This window comes from Stigmatopora argus, chromosome 22 (assembly GCF_051989625.1).
Source record: "Stigmatopora argus isolate UIUO_Sarg chromosome 22, RoL_Sarg_1.0, whole genome shotgun sequence".
Classification (NCBI taxonomy): Eukaryota; Metazoa; Chordata; class Actinopteri; order Syngnathiformes; family Syngnathidae; genus Stigmatopora; species Stigmatopora argus.
This window is the reverse complement of record NC_135408.1, coordinates 9,682,975-9,703,390: the sequence shown is the minus strand read 5'-3', so window position 1 is coordinate 9,703,390 and position 20,416 is coordinate 9,682,975. Positions and strand designations below refer to the sequence as shown.

At 40.0% G+C, this 20,416-nt stretch overlaps 1 protein-coding gene across 4 annotated transcripts in view; it reads right to left on the bottom strand.

Annotated features, from left to right (window-relative positions):
* Positions 1–20,416, bottom strand: part of gabrb4 (gamma-aminobutyric acid type A receptor subunit beta4) — a 105,456-nt gene that overhangs the window by 30,008 nt on the left and 55,032 nt on the right. For 3 of the 4 annotated variants that reach the window (XM_077591542.1, XM_077591543.1, XM_077591545.1), the window contains exons 1-2: positions 3,371–4,518; positions 573–664 (exon numbers count right to left, since the gene is read on the bottom strand). In XM_077591542.1, coding sequence (XP_077447668.1) covers positions 573–664; positions 3,371–3,450 — 172 coding nt within the window. In that variant the 5' untranslated portion in view covers positions 3,451–4,518. Of the gene's footprint in view, positions 1–572; positions 665–3,370; positions 4,519–10,174; positions 10,247–20,416 lie in introns of those variants that run through there. The other variant, XM_077591544.1, reaches the window with a different exon arrangement.

Genomic DNA, 20,416 nt, shown 5'->3' with positions numbered 1-20,416 from the left:
TTGCAAGGAACATCAAAGCCGTATTTCGACCCAATGCTTCCTATCAAACTAATCCATTATTCAACTATTCTTCCCAAACGCAAATGAAATGCACTCATGAGCCGCCATTGTCGGCGATAGACGTCCAAGTTTTATGACCGATAATGAAAGAAAATTCATATGCTGCCTTCCCTCCCAGATCAAATTAATTGGACATCTATATGTTTAAAATCCACAACAAGAGAAGAGCTAAATGATTGGGCATTTAGCATTACGGAAAAGGTTGAGAATGCATACTTTCTATATAGCAGTTATGTATTCAGCTATTTTTTCTTTGCACATACTACTAACATGTGAATGTGTGTGTGTTGTAGCACACAGCTTGCCACATTCGACCCACTTTTCTAGGGACGCCCATTTTCGATGTCTGAACAGATGCATAGTAATGACATGGTTGCAATCACTTCAAAGTGATGTTTTGCCCCCCCTGGCAAGCTCTCGGACAGATTCTCCCACAAATTGCACTTTAACTTGGAAATCCACTTGATGGAAAAGAGCCCGAGCCCCTCAAAGCGCAGAGTCCCACCACCTACCTCCAAAATCGGGCCTCAAACGGATGTCATATCCCTTCAGCAACTTGTCCACGGTAGTCTTGGCCACAGACATTCCGGTGCTTCCAGTGGAGCTAGGGACAAAAAAACACACACACAAATAAAAAGTTAGCCCTATTCATCTTGTTTTAAATGTGAAGTCTTCTTAAAGACTTTCTACAACCTTTTGACTGGGGTCTGGTTAACAATCTTTGTTCTAGTTCCACCAAGTTCTTGATGGGATCGAGGTCAGGGTTGCAAACTTCTGCAAACGTTTCATTACTGCTACACTTGTCCCCCCCCCAAATTTTCTCTTTTTTTACCAGTGGGTGGATAAACTTTCCCCAAGGTAATATTGTCACAATGCTAATATTTCCGACTGATGTTTCACAGTCAATTTACCACATCAGATTTTTTTTTGTACTGAAATTCTACATTTTCCTACAATGACTGGAAATAATGGAGTGACCAACTTTATCTTGTGTTAAATCTGAGAAATGCACTGAATTCAAGGTACTTTTGTGGGCCATATTCAATGATATTTTCATAATAAAAACTGTGTGGCAGGCCGCAGGTGTCCATATTTTTTGGGAACACTGACTATTAACGAAAGCATACTAAAAATAATGCAATACGGTAAAGAAAATCACCCAGTCTACCGTACAATACCATATTCAGCCAATCATACAGCCCGCTGTTATGTGTATTTATGTCATCGGTTCAAGCGATGAATATGCAGCTGTCTAGGCTTGTATGGAAGCAGGTCATCCCAAATAGTAAATGTTCTAGTCATGAGGGCGCCTTTGCATAATCTCATGCAGGTTTACAAAAATCCTTTCACACGATGCTGTCGAGACACACGTTTGCTTGGCCGCGGCGTGGAGACAGACTATGTCCCCAGGGCCGATATCTAGTCAGCACTAGCTTGCTTGTCATCTTTAACCCCCTTTGTGTGTTGTTTAAAAATAACAATTCCGCTTGGGGCGTGCTCAATTCTCCCAAAGCATCCAAATGAAAAGCAAATCATCCTTTTCTCAGCTTGCAAATATGTGAAATTGGCTATTATGATGTATAATGCATGTGTGTTGAATACACTTAAGAGGGTGAAAATAAATTTGTTTTTATTTCTTTAAAAATAAAGAGCAGACATGAAAAATGATCAAATGTTGAAATGTACATTCATTTAAAATGTATTCAAACTAAAATTTTAGGAATCTTATTTGTTATAAATGCCTTTTTGTAAAAAAATCAACTGATTGGGGGCTATAAGCACAGTGTACTTCTTTTAGAATCCATTATTATATTTGCTTTCATCATCATTTTATTAATTAGTTGCTTCATTCATACAGAAATTATACATAAAATAATTATTATTTAAATGATAATTGGCATGACATGACATTTTTTTGGTTGCCTGGGCCACACTTGCCTACCAAATGAATATTATGACCTATATTGACCCAAATGTGATGTACTCGCCCATACTGAATTTGTCAAATTACCCCCCAAAAAAGGCCATTTGCCTTATAAAGGGTTAATAATGGTGCCATGACCTGCAGCACTTCAATAAAGACCAGCGCTCCATCTTACGAGGTGGGCGTGGAATGGGATTTAACTACAAGCCGACGGGGTGGGGGTTAAAAATATCTCCCCTGGTGGGAAGACTTTAGCTGGCGGCCTAGTGAGGGGATACGGCGCTCAATTAGCTCATACAAGAAGTGCAGCTGTTCATCAAGCTGGATGTTCACACACACAACCTGTGGGTTTGACACCCGAGGGCATCGTTACAAGAAAGTGTTGAGTGACACCTGATAAGATTGCCCACCTGCACCCGCCACCCATTCCGGAATATATATTCGAAATATGAGTGTCAGAAATTGAGCTTAAGAGAGCATTCTACAGGCTGTGGGGGGCTGCAAAAAAAGGAGCAGACCACAGGGGACGCACACGCTACATCACTGCCTCGAAAAACAAAATTAATTGTCGAGGGAATTCTGCCTGTTGTTATTAGCGCTCTTTCAGGCTTTTTGTGATTCAACAAAAAAAACACTTGAACCTTTAAAAGCCCAAAGCACTAAATAATTGACAGCAAATTAAAATTCCTTTAACTCAGAGCTTTTGCTGGTTGGCCCCTGTGCAAAACTGACAAACTAATGTGTATCATATTTATACCATGCATGCATTTTTATAGGGGGAAAATATCACATTGCTAAGAATTTATAGATCAAATATGATGTGTTTGGGCATAGAGGAGAGTGGACATTTAATTAAAATGCTTTTTGAAAGGTCTATTCAAAAGTTGAATATGCATGGAATGTTAACTCTTTCACTTCCAATGACTATAATAGACGTCCAATCATGTGGCTGTTTTTTAAGTTAGTAGTTTATCACTAGTCGACCTGCAATCCCTTTGTTGTGGGAGATCTGGCATCGAATAAATGAAGATGCCCCCCCCCCACACACACATACACTTCTTAGACATTGGACGTCTATGGCTGTCAATGGCAGCCCATGAGTTAAAGTCAAATTTTTAAACCAAATGTTACTTGAATCATTCAAAAGGGTATGACTGACCCAATCAACTAATTTGCACTAATACTCCACCCTTGGACTGAGGTTTAACTACTTCAAATAATTATGAATATTGGATTTTAGTATAGAAGAGATGAACACATAATAATAAGAAGGCCTGGGCATCCCTTTAATGCGATTTGTCACATCTCAGCCTCTTATTGACCAACATGAATTAGTGTGAAAGGTTTGTTGTTGTTTTTCTCCTTTTTTTGAGCGACGTTTCTTACCTTTGAACAAAGCTTGCGAAGGACAAAGCTGCCAGAGCAGAGAAAATTCCACATAATTTCTCTTCTTGGCGACCCAACATCTCCACAAATCCTTATTTCTAGTTTCTATATCCCAAGCAGTCCAGTCCAGGGGTCCCCTCCGGCAAGCGCACCAACTAAAAACTAGGCAATGGCAGAAGAATGTCGAGTAAAACAGCCTACATCTACATCTACGCATGCATGCGACGTCTTCAAGCAGGCTTCTCGGTGTCCAAAAAAAAATATCTTAATAAATTGGCCCCCCGCTATGGAAATCCGTGCAGGTCACAGAGTCCCTCGACCAAAACCAACAGATCGGACATCTTGCTCCGAAACGAGCGCGCTTCAATGAATTGGAAAAAGGTGGAAAGCAAAAGGGCCGAGAATTTGCACGAAAAATGGAAAAAGACGGAGAGAAAAAAAAAGAGTCTCAAATCGGTGGATGGAATTTCCCCGTCCAAGTGTGCACGAGAGGCATGGTTGCTCGCATCTGCATCGGCAGCGGCGGCGACAATTACGGGAATCCGACGTGCTGCTTTATCTCTTTTACTTGGGAGCGAGCGCTGGACTAAAAAAAAAAAAAGGATCAGGACTAAAAAAGGAGAAAAAAGAAAAGAAAACACAAAGATAATCTTCGTTCCTTGCCTTGCCCTCTCGTCGCTGCTACAGACGATGATGGAGATCAGCGCACTGAAGTCACTGAAGGGGAAACGCACATTGGGGAGGGAAGTAAAAAAAAAAAAAAAAAAAAAAAAAGCAAGTGGCTAATATCTGATGCAGACGTCAGAGCAACCTATATCACCCCTCTCGTGGCAAGAATGCCCCCAAAATGACAAGGCATGTGAGATTCCCCTCGGATGCAGAGCGATTAGAAAAGTCCACTTGTGTCCTCCTGTGCAGGTCCAGCCTTAAATGGGCGTTTGGAGACCAGTGCAAGGACCAAAAAGTGACAGAGATCCAACCATCCAGGGATGTTTAGTGCACAAATATTATTATTAAATAGCTTTTTCCCCTCTACCTCGCATCTATGTTGAAATTCTCCATTCTATATTAAAAAAAAATTGAGAGGGACGCAAGGAAAGGGGACACCTAAGGTGAAATCCTCACCAGCAGCTCATGTTCTCAACAGTCCATTTTTCTTCTCAAATGCACAATGTTTGTGTTCTCATGACACCCACTTTCTTAGAGAAAAATCTGCCCCCCCCCAAAAAAAGCTTCGCACTTGACACACGAGAAAGCACCGTTTTGATGACTTATTAACATTTTTTTAACGCATGAACACGGGTGTAAACAACACAACCTTTGTGGAAATGGCTAACAAGCGAGCGAGCGTGCGCATCACCATTCAAGGAGCATACAAGCTTGTATTTTATACAGAGGAGGAGGTTTTCTTCTGGGATCGCTTTGCTGTCCAGTTGCTTAGCAACCCCATCCGGCACTGATGCAGTTGTGGTGATTCGAAGGCTTTGCGCAAAGGCTCGCTTAAATGAATAGACCCGCTACTGTCACTGATGTGGTGTCAGTGGGACAAGAGCAGACAGTTACTTATCTACCATGTGTCCATTTTGTTAAGGGGGAAAAATGGACGAGCATCTCCACGATACAATTTAAAGGATCGCTAACACGTCTCGTGCTTGATCGGGATACTCGATTCTCCAACAGTCGTCTCTTGTTGCAACACGTCATTTCCCTATTTTTCTGCCACCCCGCCTTACTTTTATAAGAAGAGAATAAAATAATAAGGCTCAAAACGTCTTCGTAGGACATCATGAGCCATTTCTGACTGGGATGGACGAATGAACGTTCGTAAGAAAAGTTAGGAGAAGGCTGTGCTCTGAATTTCCCAGAATCGCGGTACAAATTCAATGCCAGCGGAATGGAAAATAATAATAAGCAGAAAATGTTTCTGGAGATGCTTTGGAACTTCCCTTGTCAGCAAAGAGAAGGGGTGCCGCTGCAGTTTCGGTCAGATAGCTGCAGAGCTTAGCCAGCATTCTGTCCACGGCACCACCATCAGCACAGTGCGAGCAACCTTCTCAGCCACTTCTGCCTAACCCTACAGAACAGGTTCTATAGTGCAACCAGGGGCGGAACTCAGGGTGGAGACGGGAGGGCGTCCGATTCCAGGCCACCCTCCCAGTTCGAATGGATTGGATGTCTACTAGTGAGAGACCATGTACCAGGCTCTTCCCTACTTTTGCTCCATTCACATGTTGCATAACACATGTGAGTTACTGGGTCAAACTAGTCCCTCCGATATAAATAGTATCACATGGTTAATGCATTGGTGCCTTCAAGTCATATGCGTTTCTCTCGCTCTTTACGTCTATCAGTCAAACCAAAAGTCTCTAAATACGGTTGTATGCTTCAATGATTTGTTCTGAACTCTACGTTTGTGATCTCAAATGGCAAGATATCATCAAAATGTTATCCAATCCCATTTAAACTAAAAGAAAATGAAATGAATCAACTGTATCTCGCTCTTATAAATTGGTGAAAAATATTTTTCCAATATACTTTATTTTTGTTATGATCTGCCAGTTTTTGTCCCAATATTCTAGCGATCTGTTAATGTCTTATTTTCTCCTCCAGCTCACTCGTGGCTGACCACCGTCTCACCTGAGCTGCTTGATGCTTGTGAAAAGCTATGCTTCAGGGACTATTAAAAAAGAAAAAAAAAACGTATGCGGTGAGTCACCGCTGCACATTCAATCATTGCAGCAGGTGTCTCCAAGACAAATACAAGCCTCCCTCTCAAAATGAGAGCCTAAAGACTCAAGTTAGGGTTTCTTGAAGATACTGTGACAGCTGAATTGCGGCATATACACAAGTATTTACATTTATCTCTGCCTCATGTACTGTTCACCTGAATTCCTTTTACTGTGGACGCAGTAGGCCGTCAAATTCCATTCTGAAAACAAAGATTCGACCACCATTTAAATCACACCACTCATTTGTATGACATATTCCCAGCTAGCATTGTTATGCTACTGTAGAAAACCAACGTTACTTAGCGCTTTTCAACTCGTAAAACTTGAACAGAAATGCAATGCTGTGAATAGATGGGCGGAGTTTGCACAAGTTCCATTCAAATGCCATCATACAATATCAGAAAAAGTGAATGAGATCTACGTGGACTACTAAAGACAAAAAGAAAGACTCATCCCATCTTATCATGCAACCATATAAACAGCCCAAATGATGCTTCATATACATCTTAGCTACCGGTGATCAATAAATGTCTCATACGTATACTGAAGGAGGTCTGATGGAAATTCTATTTATTATTTATGGGCAGAAAGTTGGCACGATTTCCATCCATCTGTGAGCATTAAATCGAATCATAAAAATGACAGATGCACCTATTGAAGCTTTACAGCATGGTTTTCATGCTCGATTGTTCAACTCTGGGGTCCGATTGCTCATAATGCTTAGTGTCACTGTTCCAATGTAATTGGAATTTAATGAGGACAGGTAAGTCCTGATTTGCAATGGCTTGGTCACAGTCAGAAATCGGGGACGCCTTCCCTTCTAAAGAACCAATATTGACAACGCAAGGGACACAATTCAGAAAAAGGAAAGGTTAGATCTGTCTCACCACTGTAATAAATAGGACTGGGCGATAGAATATTAGAAGGACATTTGGTTTATGATTGTTTTCAGACAACAGGAACAAAATTAAGTGCCAAAAGAGTAAGCTTAGCCCTTAAAGAGTTTATTATAAATGACAAAGTGGATGGAAGGAACTTAGTCAGGAATGGGTAACCTTGTTTTGATCCAATTAGTATATGGTATAAAAAAAATGTGTTGTACATATATTTTTCTATGTTTTGCTATTCCCGCCCTTTGCTAACGCTTCAATTTTCAATGAGCCGGCGGCTTTAACCCCCACAAATAACTAACTTTGTAATTTTCTTAATTATATTCAAAGAGCCTACTTAATTTCCGCTGTCCTTGAAATGATAATGTCAGCGCCTGACACAACAAGCCCGGGCACAGGAACAAAGAATATCATCGCCAAAGCAAACATGAATTTCTTTCTCTCTTCTTCCAGGAATATATAATATGTCATGGTTTATAAATAATACGTGTGGCAAAAATAGCACAATAACATCCCCTCCTTAGTTCCTATCTGTATTCAATGTGGGATTTCTGGAGTGAACTCCCGTGAGAAAGGGTTAATTAATTCCTCACACAGATAAATATTGCCATGGAAACAGCGGCGTGACGGCTCGCAGGAAGGGGAAAAACAAAACAACGGTGCCAAAAGGTATTTCAAAATTCACAAAGCACAAGTTTTCCTGTGAACAGAGGTGCTTGAATTCATTTCTATATTATTTTCCATAAGTCTGAAGTCTCATGTTACCTTGCCCCCTCCCGATTTTACCGCTCGTGATCCTTCACGTTCAAATCCCGGTGCCTGGCACTGGGCACTCATTTACAAGAGCTATCGAATGAACAAATTCAAGACCGGACACGCTAGCTGGGAAATAATACCGTCATTTTCTTTTCCAATAACAAAGTGCACCCCACCTACGTACATGCACACGGTCTCCCAAACACAATTTCGGCAGAGAATAATTCATTTACGATAAGAAACAGACCTGAGGCAGTGAACCTCAAGGTTGGTCTGGGAAAAAAAAGAATGCAGGAATACAAGACTGCGATGTTGTTGTCCAATTCTCCTATCCACGCATGGTTGTACACACACGTCGGCTCACTGCATCCATGCAATATTCACTCGGCAATCATGATCTGACAATCTCGATTTGAAAATAGTTTCGGTGGTGACTGAATGCTGTTAATCCATGTGAGCACAAGAACCTTCTTATGGCAGTGCCATTAAGCAAGCTCTTAATAGTAAGTCAATAATTGAGTCTGCCCAAATGGAATCTATGCTTGTGTCTGCAAATAACACTCCATAGGTTGGCCTGTCCAGCCTACGCCAACGCACTCAGTTGTTGAAGGAAAAATAACTACGGTTCGATTCATAAATATTTTGAAGTGCATTGAAAAGCTTTTAAGTGCTTGGTGAGGCAAGGGAATGCAGGTGGAGCCACCTTAGAGCATGGAATGCTCACTCTAGTATAAACTACTAGTAGTTCATTCAAAGGACTAATAGTTGTATTATCTAGCATTGACTGGGATTGTGTGTGTGGATTTGCTTTTTCCACAATATATTTTTGTCCATTTTGAAAGAAAAGTCTTCAATTTGGTCACTTTTAGGCAGATTTTGCCGAAAAATCGTATTTGTTCACATATAAGCCGCGCCTTATACTCTTAAAATGATAGGTACACGGTCGATTGATCGCCGGTCTTTTGGTCGCCGGTCTTTTGGTCGCCCGGAAGGTAAGTGATAATTACCATTTATATCGTTGCTCAAATTCCCTAAATACAAACTGCGAATTAGTATTTAGTCATACCTAATGCCCTAGTAATTATTAGGCTAAAGAAAAGCTCCAAATTTCCCGGACTTTTATTGTTTTTTGTTGGAGAACTTGTTAAGACCCTGATTGACATAGCTTCTTAAAGGGACAACGCATGTACATACAAACTCTTCTACACTCACATGTCGGCTCAGTGAAACTGCTCATGGCCATTGTTGGCTTTTATTGATGCGTAGACCGTGTTATTTTACCTTGTTTTGTCGCCGGTCTTTTGGTCGCCCGTTGTCGCGGTCGGGGCGACCAAAAGACGGCGACCAAAAGACGGCGACCAAAAGACCAGCGACCAATCGACCGCACACGAAATGACAGTAGCGTTCCCGGATCTGACGTCTAATAGTGCTATACTCATTGAAATCAACAGCAGAAATATAAAGAGCCACCTGATTGGACGACAGTGCCCAATTTGGAATTTAAAACCATGCATTAATATGATTTTTTCTTTAGTTACATTTCTAAGCCATCATCATCAAGGCTAATTAAAAAGAGGTGGAGTCAACCAATCCTTCTCATCATACAGTAGGAGGAACTGCGGTCAAGTGTAATTACACAGCTGTAAGCAGACCATAAATGGATAATAATTTACTTGTAATTCCTTGTGGGACCCAATCCTCCGCTGTGAGTTTTTTTAATTGACAAGATAGCTTACAGCTGCCAGAAGTTACAAGATTAGGCAACTATCATAGCTAATCACAGCGACGCAGAGGAGTAAGTCATTAAGAAAAACAGTGGGAGGCTCTGTGGCGGTGTCAGCCAGGTACGTCAAATGATCTTATCAGGTTTGTTAAATGAGCCATGCGTCGACATCATTCAATTTTAGCGCCAGGCAAATACGTATGGTGACATATGGAAGGAGTGTCTTGCAAGGTTTCACTCCAAAATAGTCCTTAGCGTGGTAAATTTTAGAAATAGATTAAGTTGCATCACTGTATTTTCGGACTATGAGTCGTAATGAAGTGGGAACAAATATACGTAATATATGAGTCGCACTGGAGTATAAGTCGCTTTTAGGGAGGGCATTTTTGTCTCTCTTTGATCAGAAAGGAAAAAGAAACATACGATAAATTGAAAATAGACAAATATTAAAGTAAAGGTTTCATCTGGCTAGAGTCGTCACAATTGAATACACCGATGAAGAACAGCTGCAGAGCGCACACGAGGGATTGGAAGGGTGTACGTGTCTACGTGTTTGTTATTGGCCTCAGCTAAGGGACCTATGCCATCTCAAAGCAGCTGTGCTACGCTTTCAGAAACAACTAAACAATGACTTCATCACTTTTAGACCACACGTTGTGTCCAGTAACAAACATCTCATAATATAATTTAAACTGGAAAGACTCACCTTTCCGTGCATTTTCAAAATGGATTAGATGTCCTTTAATGCCAGTTCTTGATTTGAATGAGTCCCGTCTGTCTAAAAAATAAAAAAAATCTGAATGAATGGACGAAACGGGTCAAATATCATATCGAAATATCATTCGATAAATACAGCAACTGTTTTATCAAGAAATATATTACCAAACAGTGAGGGTCAATGTTTACAAATTAAAAAAAATGATTTGACTTTTCTCTGTCTAAGATGGCCTGCATTGAATTAAAGCACAGGCCTGATTATGCATTCTTCCGTAATGTGACCTTCAGTGGTCGCTAATTTAGCTCCAGAATCTTCCCCGCGGCTTATTTATGCTTTACTTGGTATATACGGAGGCCTATATAGATGATTCAGCTCATACAGTATACTTAAGGGCTAGATGCGAGCGCAGAGGCCCCCCTCCCAGGGTTAGGATTTGGACGTCCATATTTTTCCCAAGCAGCCAAAGCCTCATCCCTTTGCCAGAAAACCACCATTCATTTCTCCAGGCGAGCAAACCCAAGCTCTCTCTTTCTGGTATCAAACCCAATGTACGACAATTTGAATACCTAAATGTTCGGCTCAAGATTTCACATTTCTGAGAACCCGGAGTAAAAAAAAAAATCTCAGTCAAGACAAGATAGGTACTAAAATAACAATAACAGCAAGCACAGGGTTACTGTGTTAGAGAACTGTCTGTGAAATCTATTTGTCATCATATTTCAAATATTTTTTGCATGTGAATGATCACCTGTCCCATGGGGAAACCTCTGCATGCAACCATTTGCGCCTTAAGATCTCATCTGACAGGACCAGGAAAAAACACTACTAATATAACTGTGCTGATTTGTACAGATGCGACCGATCCTGTGGGAATTGTAGTTCATCCACATTTCTCTCATGCCCCTCATGCTGTATTTTGGGGGGGGTTCTACAGTCTCAAAGTTGAGCATGGGTGGATGGAGACTCCTGAATAACACCTGCTCCAATCGACTACCAACTGGATATTATGGCAGAGCTTTTGCGGCAAAGATACCGCATTGTTGCCGCATTATTTTCTCATTTATAATTGATCGTTTAGGCAGTGGTTGTATTTTGTTGCTCTGTTTGGATGGGCTTTGTGGCGGTCAATAATAAAAAGGCAGAAAATAATAAAAGGAGTTAAAAAATGAGATAATCATGGACAGAATGGATAGTTTTTGGGCTCTCCTTTAGGGTGAGAAGTTCAGTCAGATGGTAGGATTACATGTTAGAGCTACAGCTCTGCACTGAAACTCGCCAGATCAGGTGGCGGTGACATCTTGTTCAGACACCTTATGGACGTCCCCCTGGGGAGCTATTTTGGGCACGTGCCATTAGCAAGAGGCCCTTGGGATGACCCGAGATGTAGCAGATAAACCATGCGTTCTGACTGGCCTGGGAATGTCGAGGGATCCTCCAAAAATAGCTGAATGCAGTGGGCGGAAAGAAGGAAACCAGGGTTTTCCTGCCGTCGCTGCTCTGCATTTGACCCAGCTTTGAATAACTCTTGTTTTTTTTACCTTTAGCAGCAGTGATTTGTAGGCGAATTGTGCTGTCATTATAGCCCATGTCACTTTATTAGGAATAGATTGCATTTTGGGGTAAACCAGAAAAGTGCTGATATGCCTCTGTGCTTATATTCTAAGTTATCGTGGACAATCACAATGAAAGACAGAATTGATTTATAAATCTACCTCCTTCTGCCCGCAGGTATTGATGGACCACTCGTCACACTGCATCTAATTGCCAGTGTATTGATTACGTTGTATTTCAGGGAGGGGGGCTGTGTTGCGTGATGACCTCAGATACTGCTGTGGAATGCCGGCGTGACTGCCTGACAGTCATTCACTTCACGTCAATGCCATGCATAGCCGACAGAATATTTAAGATAGCCCTAAAGGAGGAGAAGACCCCCATCTACATCAAGGGGATGACTTTTCTGTGGACAAAATACGTTAAAAATGAAGAAATAATGGATAAAGCTTGCCTGTTTTTTTTTTCCTAGCGACCTATCTTTATATTACATATATTTATATAACACATTATAAACAATTAGATTTAGATTTGTTTTTGCCCAGCTGAGGTATTGTTATAATTGCAGTTATAAAACAGGTTATCTGCTTTCAATGTCCATATTTGAAATGCAATATCAAGTGGAATGCAGAAAATATATCTATATGTGACTCCCACTAGACAAAATACATGATTTTGATATTTATTTTGACACATATTTGTAATTAGTTCGGGCTAATATTGTTGCTTACACTCTTAATTATTATAACAATTGTGATTGTTGTTATTAACTGAAAAATTCAGAATCTGTGCATGCAAGCATGACTTTAAATGGCAAAATACTGGCCAAAATCTAAACTGTCCTTGTGCTTATAAAAGGACATATATTTTGGGAAAAATATAAAGTCCAATAGCACAAAAAATTCCTCAAAACTGGCAGTAAGTGTGTTTTTCTGTGCAGTGTGGGTTTTTTGTTTGTTTGACTCAATGGGAGCAGTTTTAATCGAAATATCTTTAATTGTGATTCTTTAGGTTTGCACATGTAAAAGGGGTTATTCAGAATATTTTATATATATATATATATATATATTATATTATATTTAAAAAGAGGATACTACTGACAAACTGGAGTATTGAATGCATATAAACATAGCCAATGTGATGTACTATGTGCAGGTCATGCTGGAAGTCAGGTGTAACTTGACAATGTCTGCCTGTATTTCTATTTGCGTTTCACCTGCGTGGGAGAATAGAGGAAGTGTGACAAGTGGCACTAACACCTGGCCCTGCTGGGTCCACCTGCTCCCTTCCTGCTCGATGATGGAGGGAAGGGTCATCCGAAACAGAGAGTAGCATATTTTCTGGCCAATCTGGCAGATCACGGGTGAGCACTTAGTTCCTGGTGGCTTCTGGCATCAGTCCAAATTTGTGAACGGACACAAAAGGCAACACTCAATGAACTTCATTATCTCCCCCTGGCCGGTATTGTTATTCAGGGGAGGGACACCCATCCGTCTGTTATGTACAAACATGAGGTCGTGCATCAATCTGTTGTCTGCCTTGTGCTAGATTTCCATCTTCCACTCATGTTCCTGTTGGAAAGCCCGTGACTCTCTTCTTCACAACTCAGCGTAGGTTTTTCTTGCTCACCAGGCTTCCATTGTGAGTTTGCAACATCACATGACCAAGTGACAACTAAAAAAAAAATACCACGAGTAGAATGGAAAGCTTGCCCAGTTGCCCGAGTAGACAGCTTGAAAAATATTTTAATGATGAGATGACTAATGCTAGGTGGAAGCTGGTCTTTCTGCAGTGCTTTTTTCAGCAGAAGCAAAAATGAAGTTTACACTGTATTCGGCTCATATTCTGCACTCAAGGAAAAATAATAAGACATAAGGGAGTATCACATTTCTGGTGAGCTCAATAGGGTTATAGTATTTGACATGAATTACATTGCCTAGCTTGTGAGCAGTACAGCGTCAGTGTCAAAAGAGGGTGCCATCCTGCAGTGATTGGGAAGCTGTCTCCCTGCAGGATGTGGTACAAGGGGATGGGGAAAATGGGGAAACCCCCCATGAAATAAACAAAGATAACTCTCTCATGTGAGTATATAATACACTGCACGGCGTGCACAAGGAGCACTCCCCAGTGAGGCTTGCATTTGTGTACAAAATCAGTTCACAACAGTACTCCCATTGCTTCAGATGGAAATACACAGCTACACGGTCCCCTCATTGCGAGGCCTGGAGGGTGGGATGCATAATGATGAGTGGCATGGATATGAAAATGCTGGTGTCATTATTGTGTGGGAGGTAACAGACCAATCCGTCAAAGAGCATCTGTCGTGGCAACGTTATCAAACAAAGCCTTTGCGTGTGCCAGGAGATCAAATAACAGGGAATGTATAGGAAAAGCGTTTGCAAATGTGTCACTTGACGATGAAGGCTTGCAATATAGTTGCCATGGAGATGAGCAAGTCTCCCAAGCCTCGTCATTTCTCAGACTCCGCCCGCGAACGCCGAGATAAAAATAGACATGGGCAGAGAACAAAGAGCTATTAAAAAAAAGACAACAAGAGTGAAGGGGGGAAAATCTTGTAGGAAAAAGATGGGATGAGCTTGGGGTCGGGTTTTGTTACAACCTTTGTCCTCTAACTCTTCCTAAATTCTAACTCACCACAACAAAGACAACATCTTGCTTAAAAGTAATACAGCATTTAAGCAAAATAATGTTACACGCGCAGTTAATAGTGCACAAAGAGGTAGGAATGCAAAGTTTGTTTTCGCCTAACTGGCATGGAAAAACTTTTCCATTCAAATTGTGCCATAGTAAATTGCCCCCTGAATAAAAATCTCAAATCAGAATGTCCAGGCCTCATCTTCATACCCTTCCATTAAGTTAGTCATTGAGAAACATGTGCTTTTAAAAGTTAACTAAATCTGTTGAGCTTGACTACAAGTGAAAAGCAATTAGGACAGTAAATCTAGAATAGGGCCACAGCTCTGTTTTGTTGATTTAAAGTAAGTGGAGAGGTCCGGACAGAGACCCAGAAAATGGCAGCTGGCCCGAACTAAGAGGAATGTGCGCTGATAGTAGGACATTCCATCTGCTGAGCGCCTGCCCTCAGACCAAGCAAGCACGTGCTGTTTGTCACCACGTCATCTAACATCATTACTTCCACTATTTCGAGCATCCTCTCACTTTTCCCCATTGAAATGAATTAGACCACCATTTGAGTCAAATAATGTCAAATTGAAAAAGAAAAAAAAACATCAACTTGAGGATTTTGGGCTGGATTTCAATTGTTTTAATTCATTATTCTTACTAACATTTATTAATTCCTTTAAAATTATTCCCAAAAATAATTATGATAAAATATGTAAAATGCAAAACCTGGCATCCACATACATGGACATCTCCTTTTGGGTCATTAAGGCTATAGTATTTTTAATTGTTCGTAAGAAAGTAATAAGTTCCTGTCACCGTGTCAAAAAGTCTTCAAGCAAAGAAGACAAGCCCATAAAGTAAGGCGTGTTTCTTTCTAATGTGGGTCATGTCCAATTTCCAAAGGACAAAGCATCACTCTTCTCTAGAGCAAAAGAGCCTTCCTCTTCTCCAGTGAGATTTACAGCCAACATCAGCTACCTGCTAGATTCCAGGCAGCGAGAAATGATGAATATGAGGATGCAAGAGCCCATCCTCTCCCTTACTCTTTCTCCTTCTCCTCATCCTCCTCCTCCAACTCCTCCTCCTCCTCCAACTCCTCCAACTCCTCCTCCTCCTTCAATCCAACTGACTGGAGCAAGCAAGAATTGATCAAACCTGCCTTTGCAGCACCATCTGGTGACCACCACTGAGATTGACTAAATCTCGTTGTGATGATAAAGGCGGGGGAGGGAATAAAATCATTCCAATCAAACTCTTGTTTTTCCTCCCCATTTTCCTCCCTGATGATGCTCGAAGGACAACTGCGGCCCAAAATAGAACATTTCTTCTTATTTCTTCTTTGTCTGTAGAGATTATTTCACTTAGAAATGAATTCTGTAAACAGCCATGTTTTGAAAGAGGACCCCTTTCAACTTTCTTGGAAGTGCAACTATTTTGCCCACTAAACATCTATCTATCTCTCTCTCTTTTTTTTCCCAGCATGATGAACTACACATCTCCATCTGCTTTTGTGAAAGCATGGGCTAGCGAGCATCATTTCCTAAACGTCAAAAAGTTGTTACATGTCAAGGTTTTTCTTTTTCTCTTGGTGACATCTTTTGTTGCAGCGTACTCCTTTTATGTATATTTTTGGATTTGTTAAAATTAGCAAGACTGTCAAGAGACCACAACTCCAAATATTTCCTAATACATGTCGCATTTGCACTTCTATCCTTTTCTTAAAATTCCTTAACCTGATGCTAAACAAATAGTCACTATGCACGGAATGAAAAATTGCACAAATAATTGGATAATTGTTTAAATGAAATAATTTGCAAAGTTGTACTGACCAATAACTACTATTTTATGGACTATAATGCTCATTGAATAGTTAAAAACTACAAACCAAACAAATACATTACAAAATATTTTTTTTTAATTCACACTTAATGAAATGCTCTTATAATCAACTTAAAAAAATAAATTGTAGTATAATTTAATCAATTGTGAAATCAAATACCTTATGTTTTATTATACAGATACACAGTACTCACGAGCATCCATTTTTTTCAACTGCCTTCTAATTTTTTCCCATTTAAGAATTGAATTGTAGCCACGGTAAGCCTCAAACAATGATTCCATCGATGACCAGTTTCTGAATTAAGTTACGTTGGTGAGTCACTGGAAAGGCACGCCGCTCCCTCTAAGCGAAGGACGCCTGTCATTTAAAATCCATACATAAACCTGTCGTCCTTGCTTGGAGTCCATTGGTTGTCGGAAGATACATTATTTGCGGCACCTTTGCGCTCGGCGCCCACTATATTTTGTTCCCTTCAATGGCATATGGCACTCTAATCAGCTAAAGCGGAGCTTGATTTACATTGGCTGTCATCTCCCCTTCGCCGTCCCCCAACTTTTCGACATGACCAAGGTTACTCTGGACTGACTTGGTGTCGGTATCCAGGGACTTTCTTCATTGCTATTCACTTGCCGTTGGCGAAGGTCCTTCAAGCTACGCCAGCAAAGCCTTCCTCAAATAACCAGACCATCAAAACGCTAGACAGTGAAAATGTTTCTGTTTTTAACGTCTCGGAATAACTGACATTTTAAAAAGACCTTTCTCCGGTGGTGTTTCTATGATATTTTTGTTGCGTTTTACTCTTAACTGAAGTTACCAGGCTAGTCCTTCTTTTGATCATGTGTACATAGAAGCCAGCGGCGGTCCGTGCATTTTCTAGCGACGCCTTCAGCGAATCAATCCAACCCTCAAAAACTATTTTATTGCTATAAAACCTCTACTGCAGCTACAGCTGCGACACATAAAAAATAATCAATAATAACCTCATACAATTGAAATATTATTTAGGAATATAGCCATATTTTACTCACCAAAAATCCTTTTTAACTGTACACAATATCCATCTTCCTTTCTTTCCTCCTTTTCTATCGCCATCGAAGCTAATGCTGAAAGTCAAGCCTGTCCTTTCGTATTTCTGGCCCGCCACTGATAGAAGCCAAATAAATGTACATGCATCGTATTCATGTTCCTGTTGTTTTTACATCTGCTTCTCTTCTAATTCTGTACACGCTATTGTCATGCTGGTCTATTTCCAGTAAGTACCTCTCCATACAATACCAAGAGGAGTCTGAAAAGGCCTACAGAGAAAACATGCTGCATGACTAATCCATCAAACAGGACAGGTTATACAAGGAATAAAAAAAATATATACATATAGGCATTACCGCTCAAGTACTTAATGTAATTTTCATGTAGCTCAGGTTGAGGAGACTTAATTGCCAAGTGTTTTAATGCTACTGAAAAGAATAGTGAAAATGAAGACTACTGGCGTTGATGTACTGTGGTTTGAAAAAGGAAAATTAGGGCAAAGCTAATCCCTGACATTACAGCTCAGCATATCACTAGGGTAATGTTTGAGTGGAAAAGTGAGTTAGGAAGTAACATGGTATAATGTGACGTCTTGATTCAAGAGATATGGTTGTTACTAGCTTATATTTTTAAAGCAAGATTGATTTGAATAATTTTCCACTCAAATTTTAAAAAAAAACTGTGCACAAGCAAAAGAAGTTTTAACAGACAGGGACTCTATTGCGTCGTGCATCGGTTACGATTTATCATGATCATTTTTAGTTTTCTTGCACTTTGCAGCAGTTTGAGGTCTGAACACGGCAGGTATAATGCTGCAACGTGGAATATATGGGATTAAAAGGATTAAAAAATACTGACTATTAAGAAAAAAGTACAGCAAGGCTTAATCTGGTCAAGATAAGATCTCCACATTTTGATTTTTTTTTAACGTGTACTGGTTGGCTGTGTAATTACTGAAGTTGACTGGGAGTTAAAGTGATCTTCACAAAAGGAGATGAAAGCAAGGATACAAACTGCTCAGAAAGGGATCATGAAATGGGAAGAGAAAGACTGCCGTACCTTGTTCACATGATCATTAAAACATGATTGCTATGGGGGTCCTGGTGGGTTAGCTCATTTAACTACCATGAAAGCACAGTTCAGGGCTCAAATCCCTCTTCTGTTTTACACACAAAAACACAGATTTACTAATATTCTTCTTGATGATCATAATATGAAAAAATACACACAAAAATGGAGGCTTTCTTAATTCATGTCCAGTCTGACAGAAGTCAGTGTTGACCTTGCCTGCAGGATGGAAGTCATTCTTTGTGTAACTGCATATGGTCATCACGTGGTCTTTTTTCTCATCCTGCACTCTGGCAGGCTTTGCAAAATGTACTCACATACACACACTAAGTTGTCAAGTGCTCATAAAATCATCTTTGAAATAACATTAACGTGGCAAATTATTGACTGAATCTGAGGTAATAAGTTGCTTGTGTATGATTTTTTTTAGATTATTTTATTCGTCTATAATTCCATTAAATGTTTTTTATGTTTATATGGAGACTTGTATTCACTCAACAAACAAAAACAGCTAGTCAAATTAAAGGTGTGGATTCGTTTAAAAAAAAAAACGAGAAAATCAAGCTCATTTATTACCGTATTTTATGGACTATAAGTCGCACCTGAGTATCAGCAAGGCAAAAAAGTACAATACATTGTTAATGTAAATAAAATGAATAAGAGGGGACATCCAGCTCTGTCAATGGCAGCCAATGAGTTTCATGTGAAAACAGAGATGCAAGATATGGGCTCTAGAGTATTGCTATCCCTCTCTTTCAGCCATTTGCAAGGAATACTGATCATTATTATTGGATGTCTTCCAGCATCATGTCTGCCTTTCTCACCTTGACATCACAACTCCATGCAGGCAGATCCAATTTGGACCAAAGCTGCTTGCTCTTCACATTCTGGGCCTGAAGCCAAAAGGCAATTATTTTGTCCCATCCAAAATGTTATTCAAAATAGCGGCCTACGGGGTGATCGTGTAGTCACCTCATTATCGAAATACCCATTTACAGAATGGGTGGGACAGACACTTTGTTTCTATTAAACGCCATGTCAAGTAGATTGTAGAAAACATGACGATGTTTCCTTAAACTATTTGTAGGGAAAGCTGTATCAAATTCCTACAAGTCGCTCTCCCACAATAAATGTAAAAAATCCAAAAAATAAGAAATCAGGCCTTCAATATTAACTATGATTACACACAAATTGCAACAAGTATATAGAATATCCGTGTTGGGAATGACATATTTGCCCCAATGTCTAATCCGTAAACTCCACAAAATGTTTAAAAGAATGTTGTCTTTGTTATTGGATTATTTTAAACTATGTATTTTTTTTTCTGTTTCATTTTATAGCTTTTGTTTTGTTTTTTTATTACAATAGAGCCCTTGGTTTTCCATGTAGGTGCTAGCCAGGTATACTTTGACATTTGAAAAAGGGCTTTAAAGCATCCACTCTCCTCAATTTTGATATTTTGATCATTTGCTTCTTACAGTAGGGACTCATTCAGCTCAATACTAAAGACTTTTGCTCACAACATTGCTCCATTGATCATGCATTCAACCCAAGGGCTGACAAGATAATTGCCCAGAAGCTTTTTATGATCATACAGTACGTCCTTTTTTTCTTCTTCTTTTTTTAAAATCATAAAACCTCCCAAGTCCGCCACTCACCCACGATCCTCCATCATGGATTTTGATATTAATTTCATATACCACTGATATTGATAGAATAAAATGTGAGCAATATTTCACAGCGATTCAACAATCCTAGTCTTCATCATGACTGTGATTGAAATATTGTACCTTCCACTTTCTGTAAATAGAATGACATTTGAGGCTGCAGGATTTGCCCTTTCATCATAAATTACCACCAAAAGCTTTCCCTTAGAGATTCATGCTCAGACAATGCGTCCTAGATACAAAGAAAGTAAGTTTTTTTTGTTTTTTTTCTACCAGTCACTTCTAAAAGATGCTACTTTTGGCTGTTTATGAAAGCCCTGGTCACATTTGCGTAAATACACAAGACGCTAAGAGTGCGGCTCGGGCTTCAAACTCGGCGATTCCTCTTTTTATGCATTTGGCTGTTTTGAAGCATTCTACACCTTGCCGTGC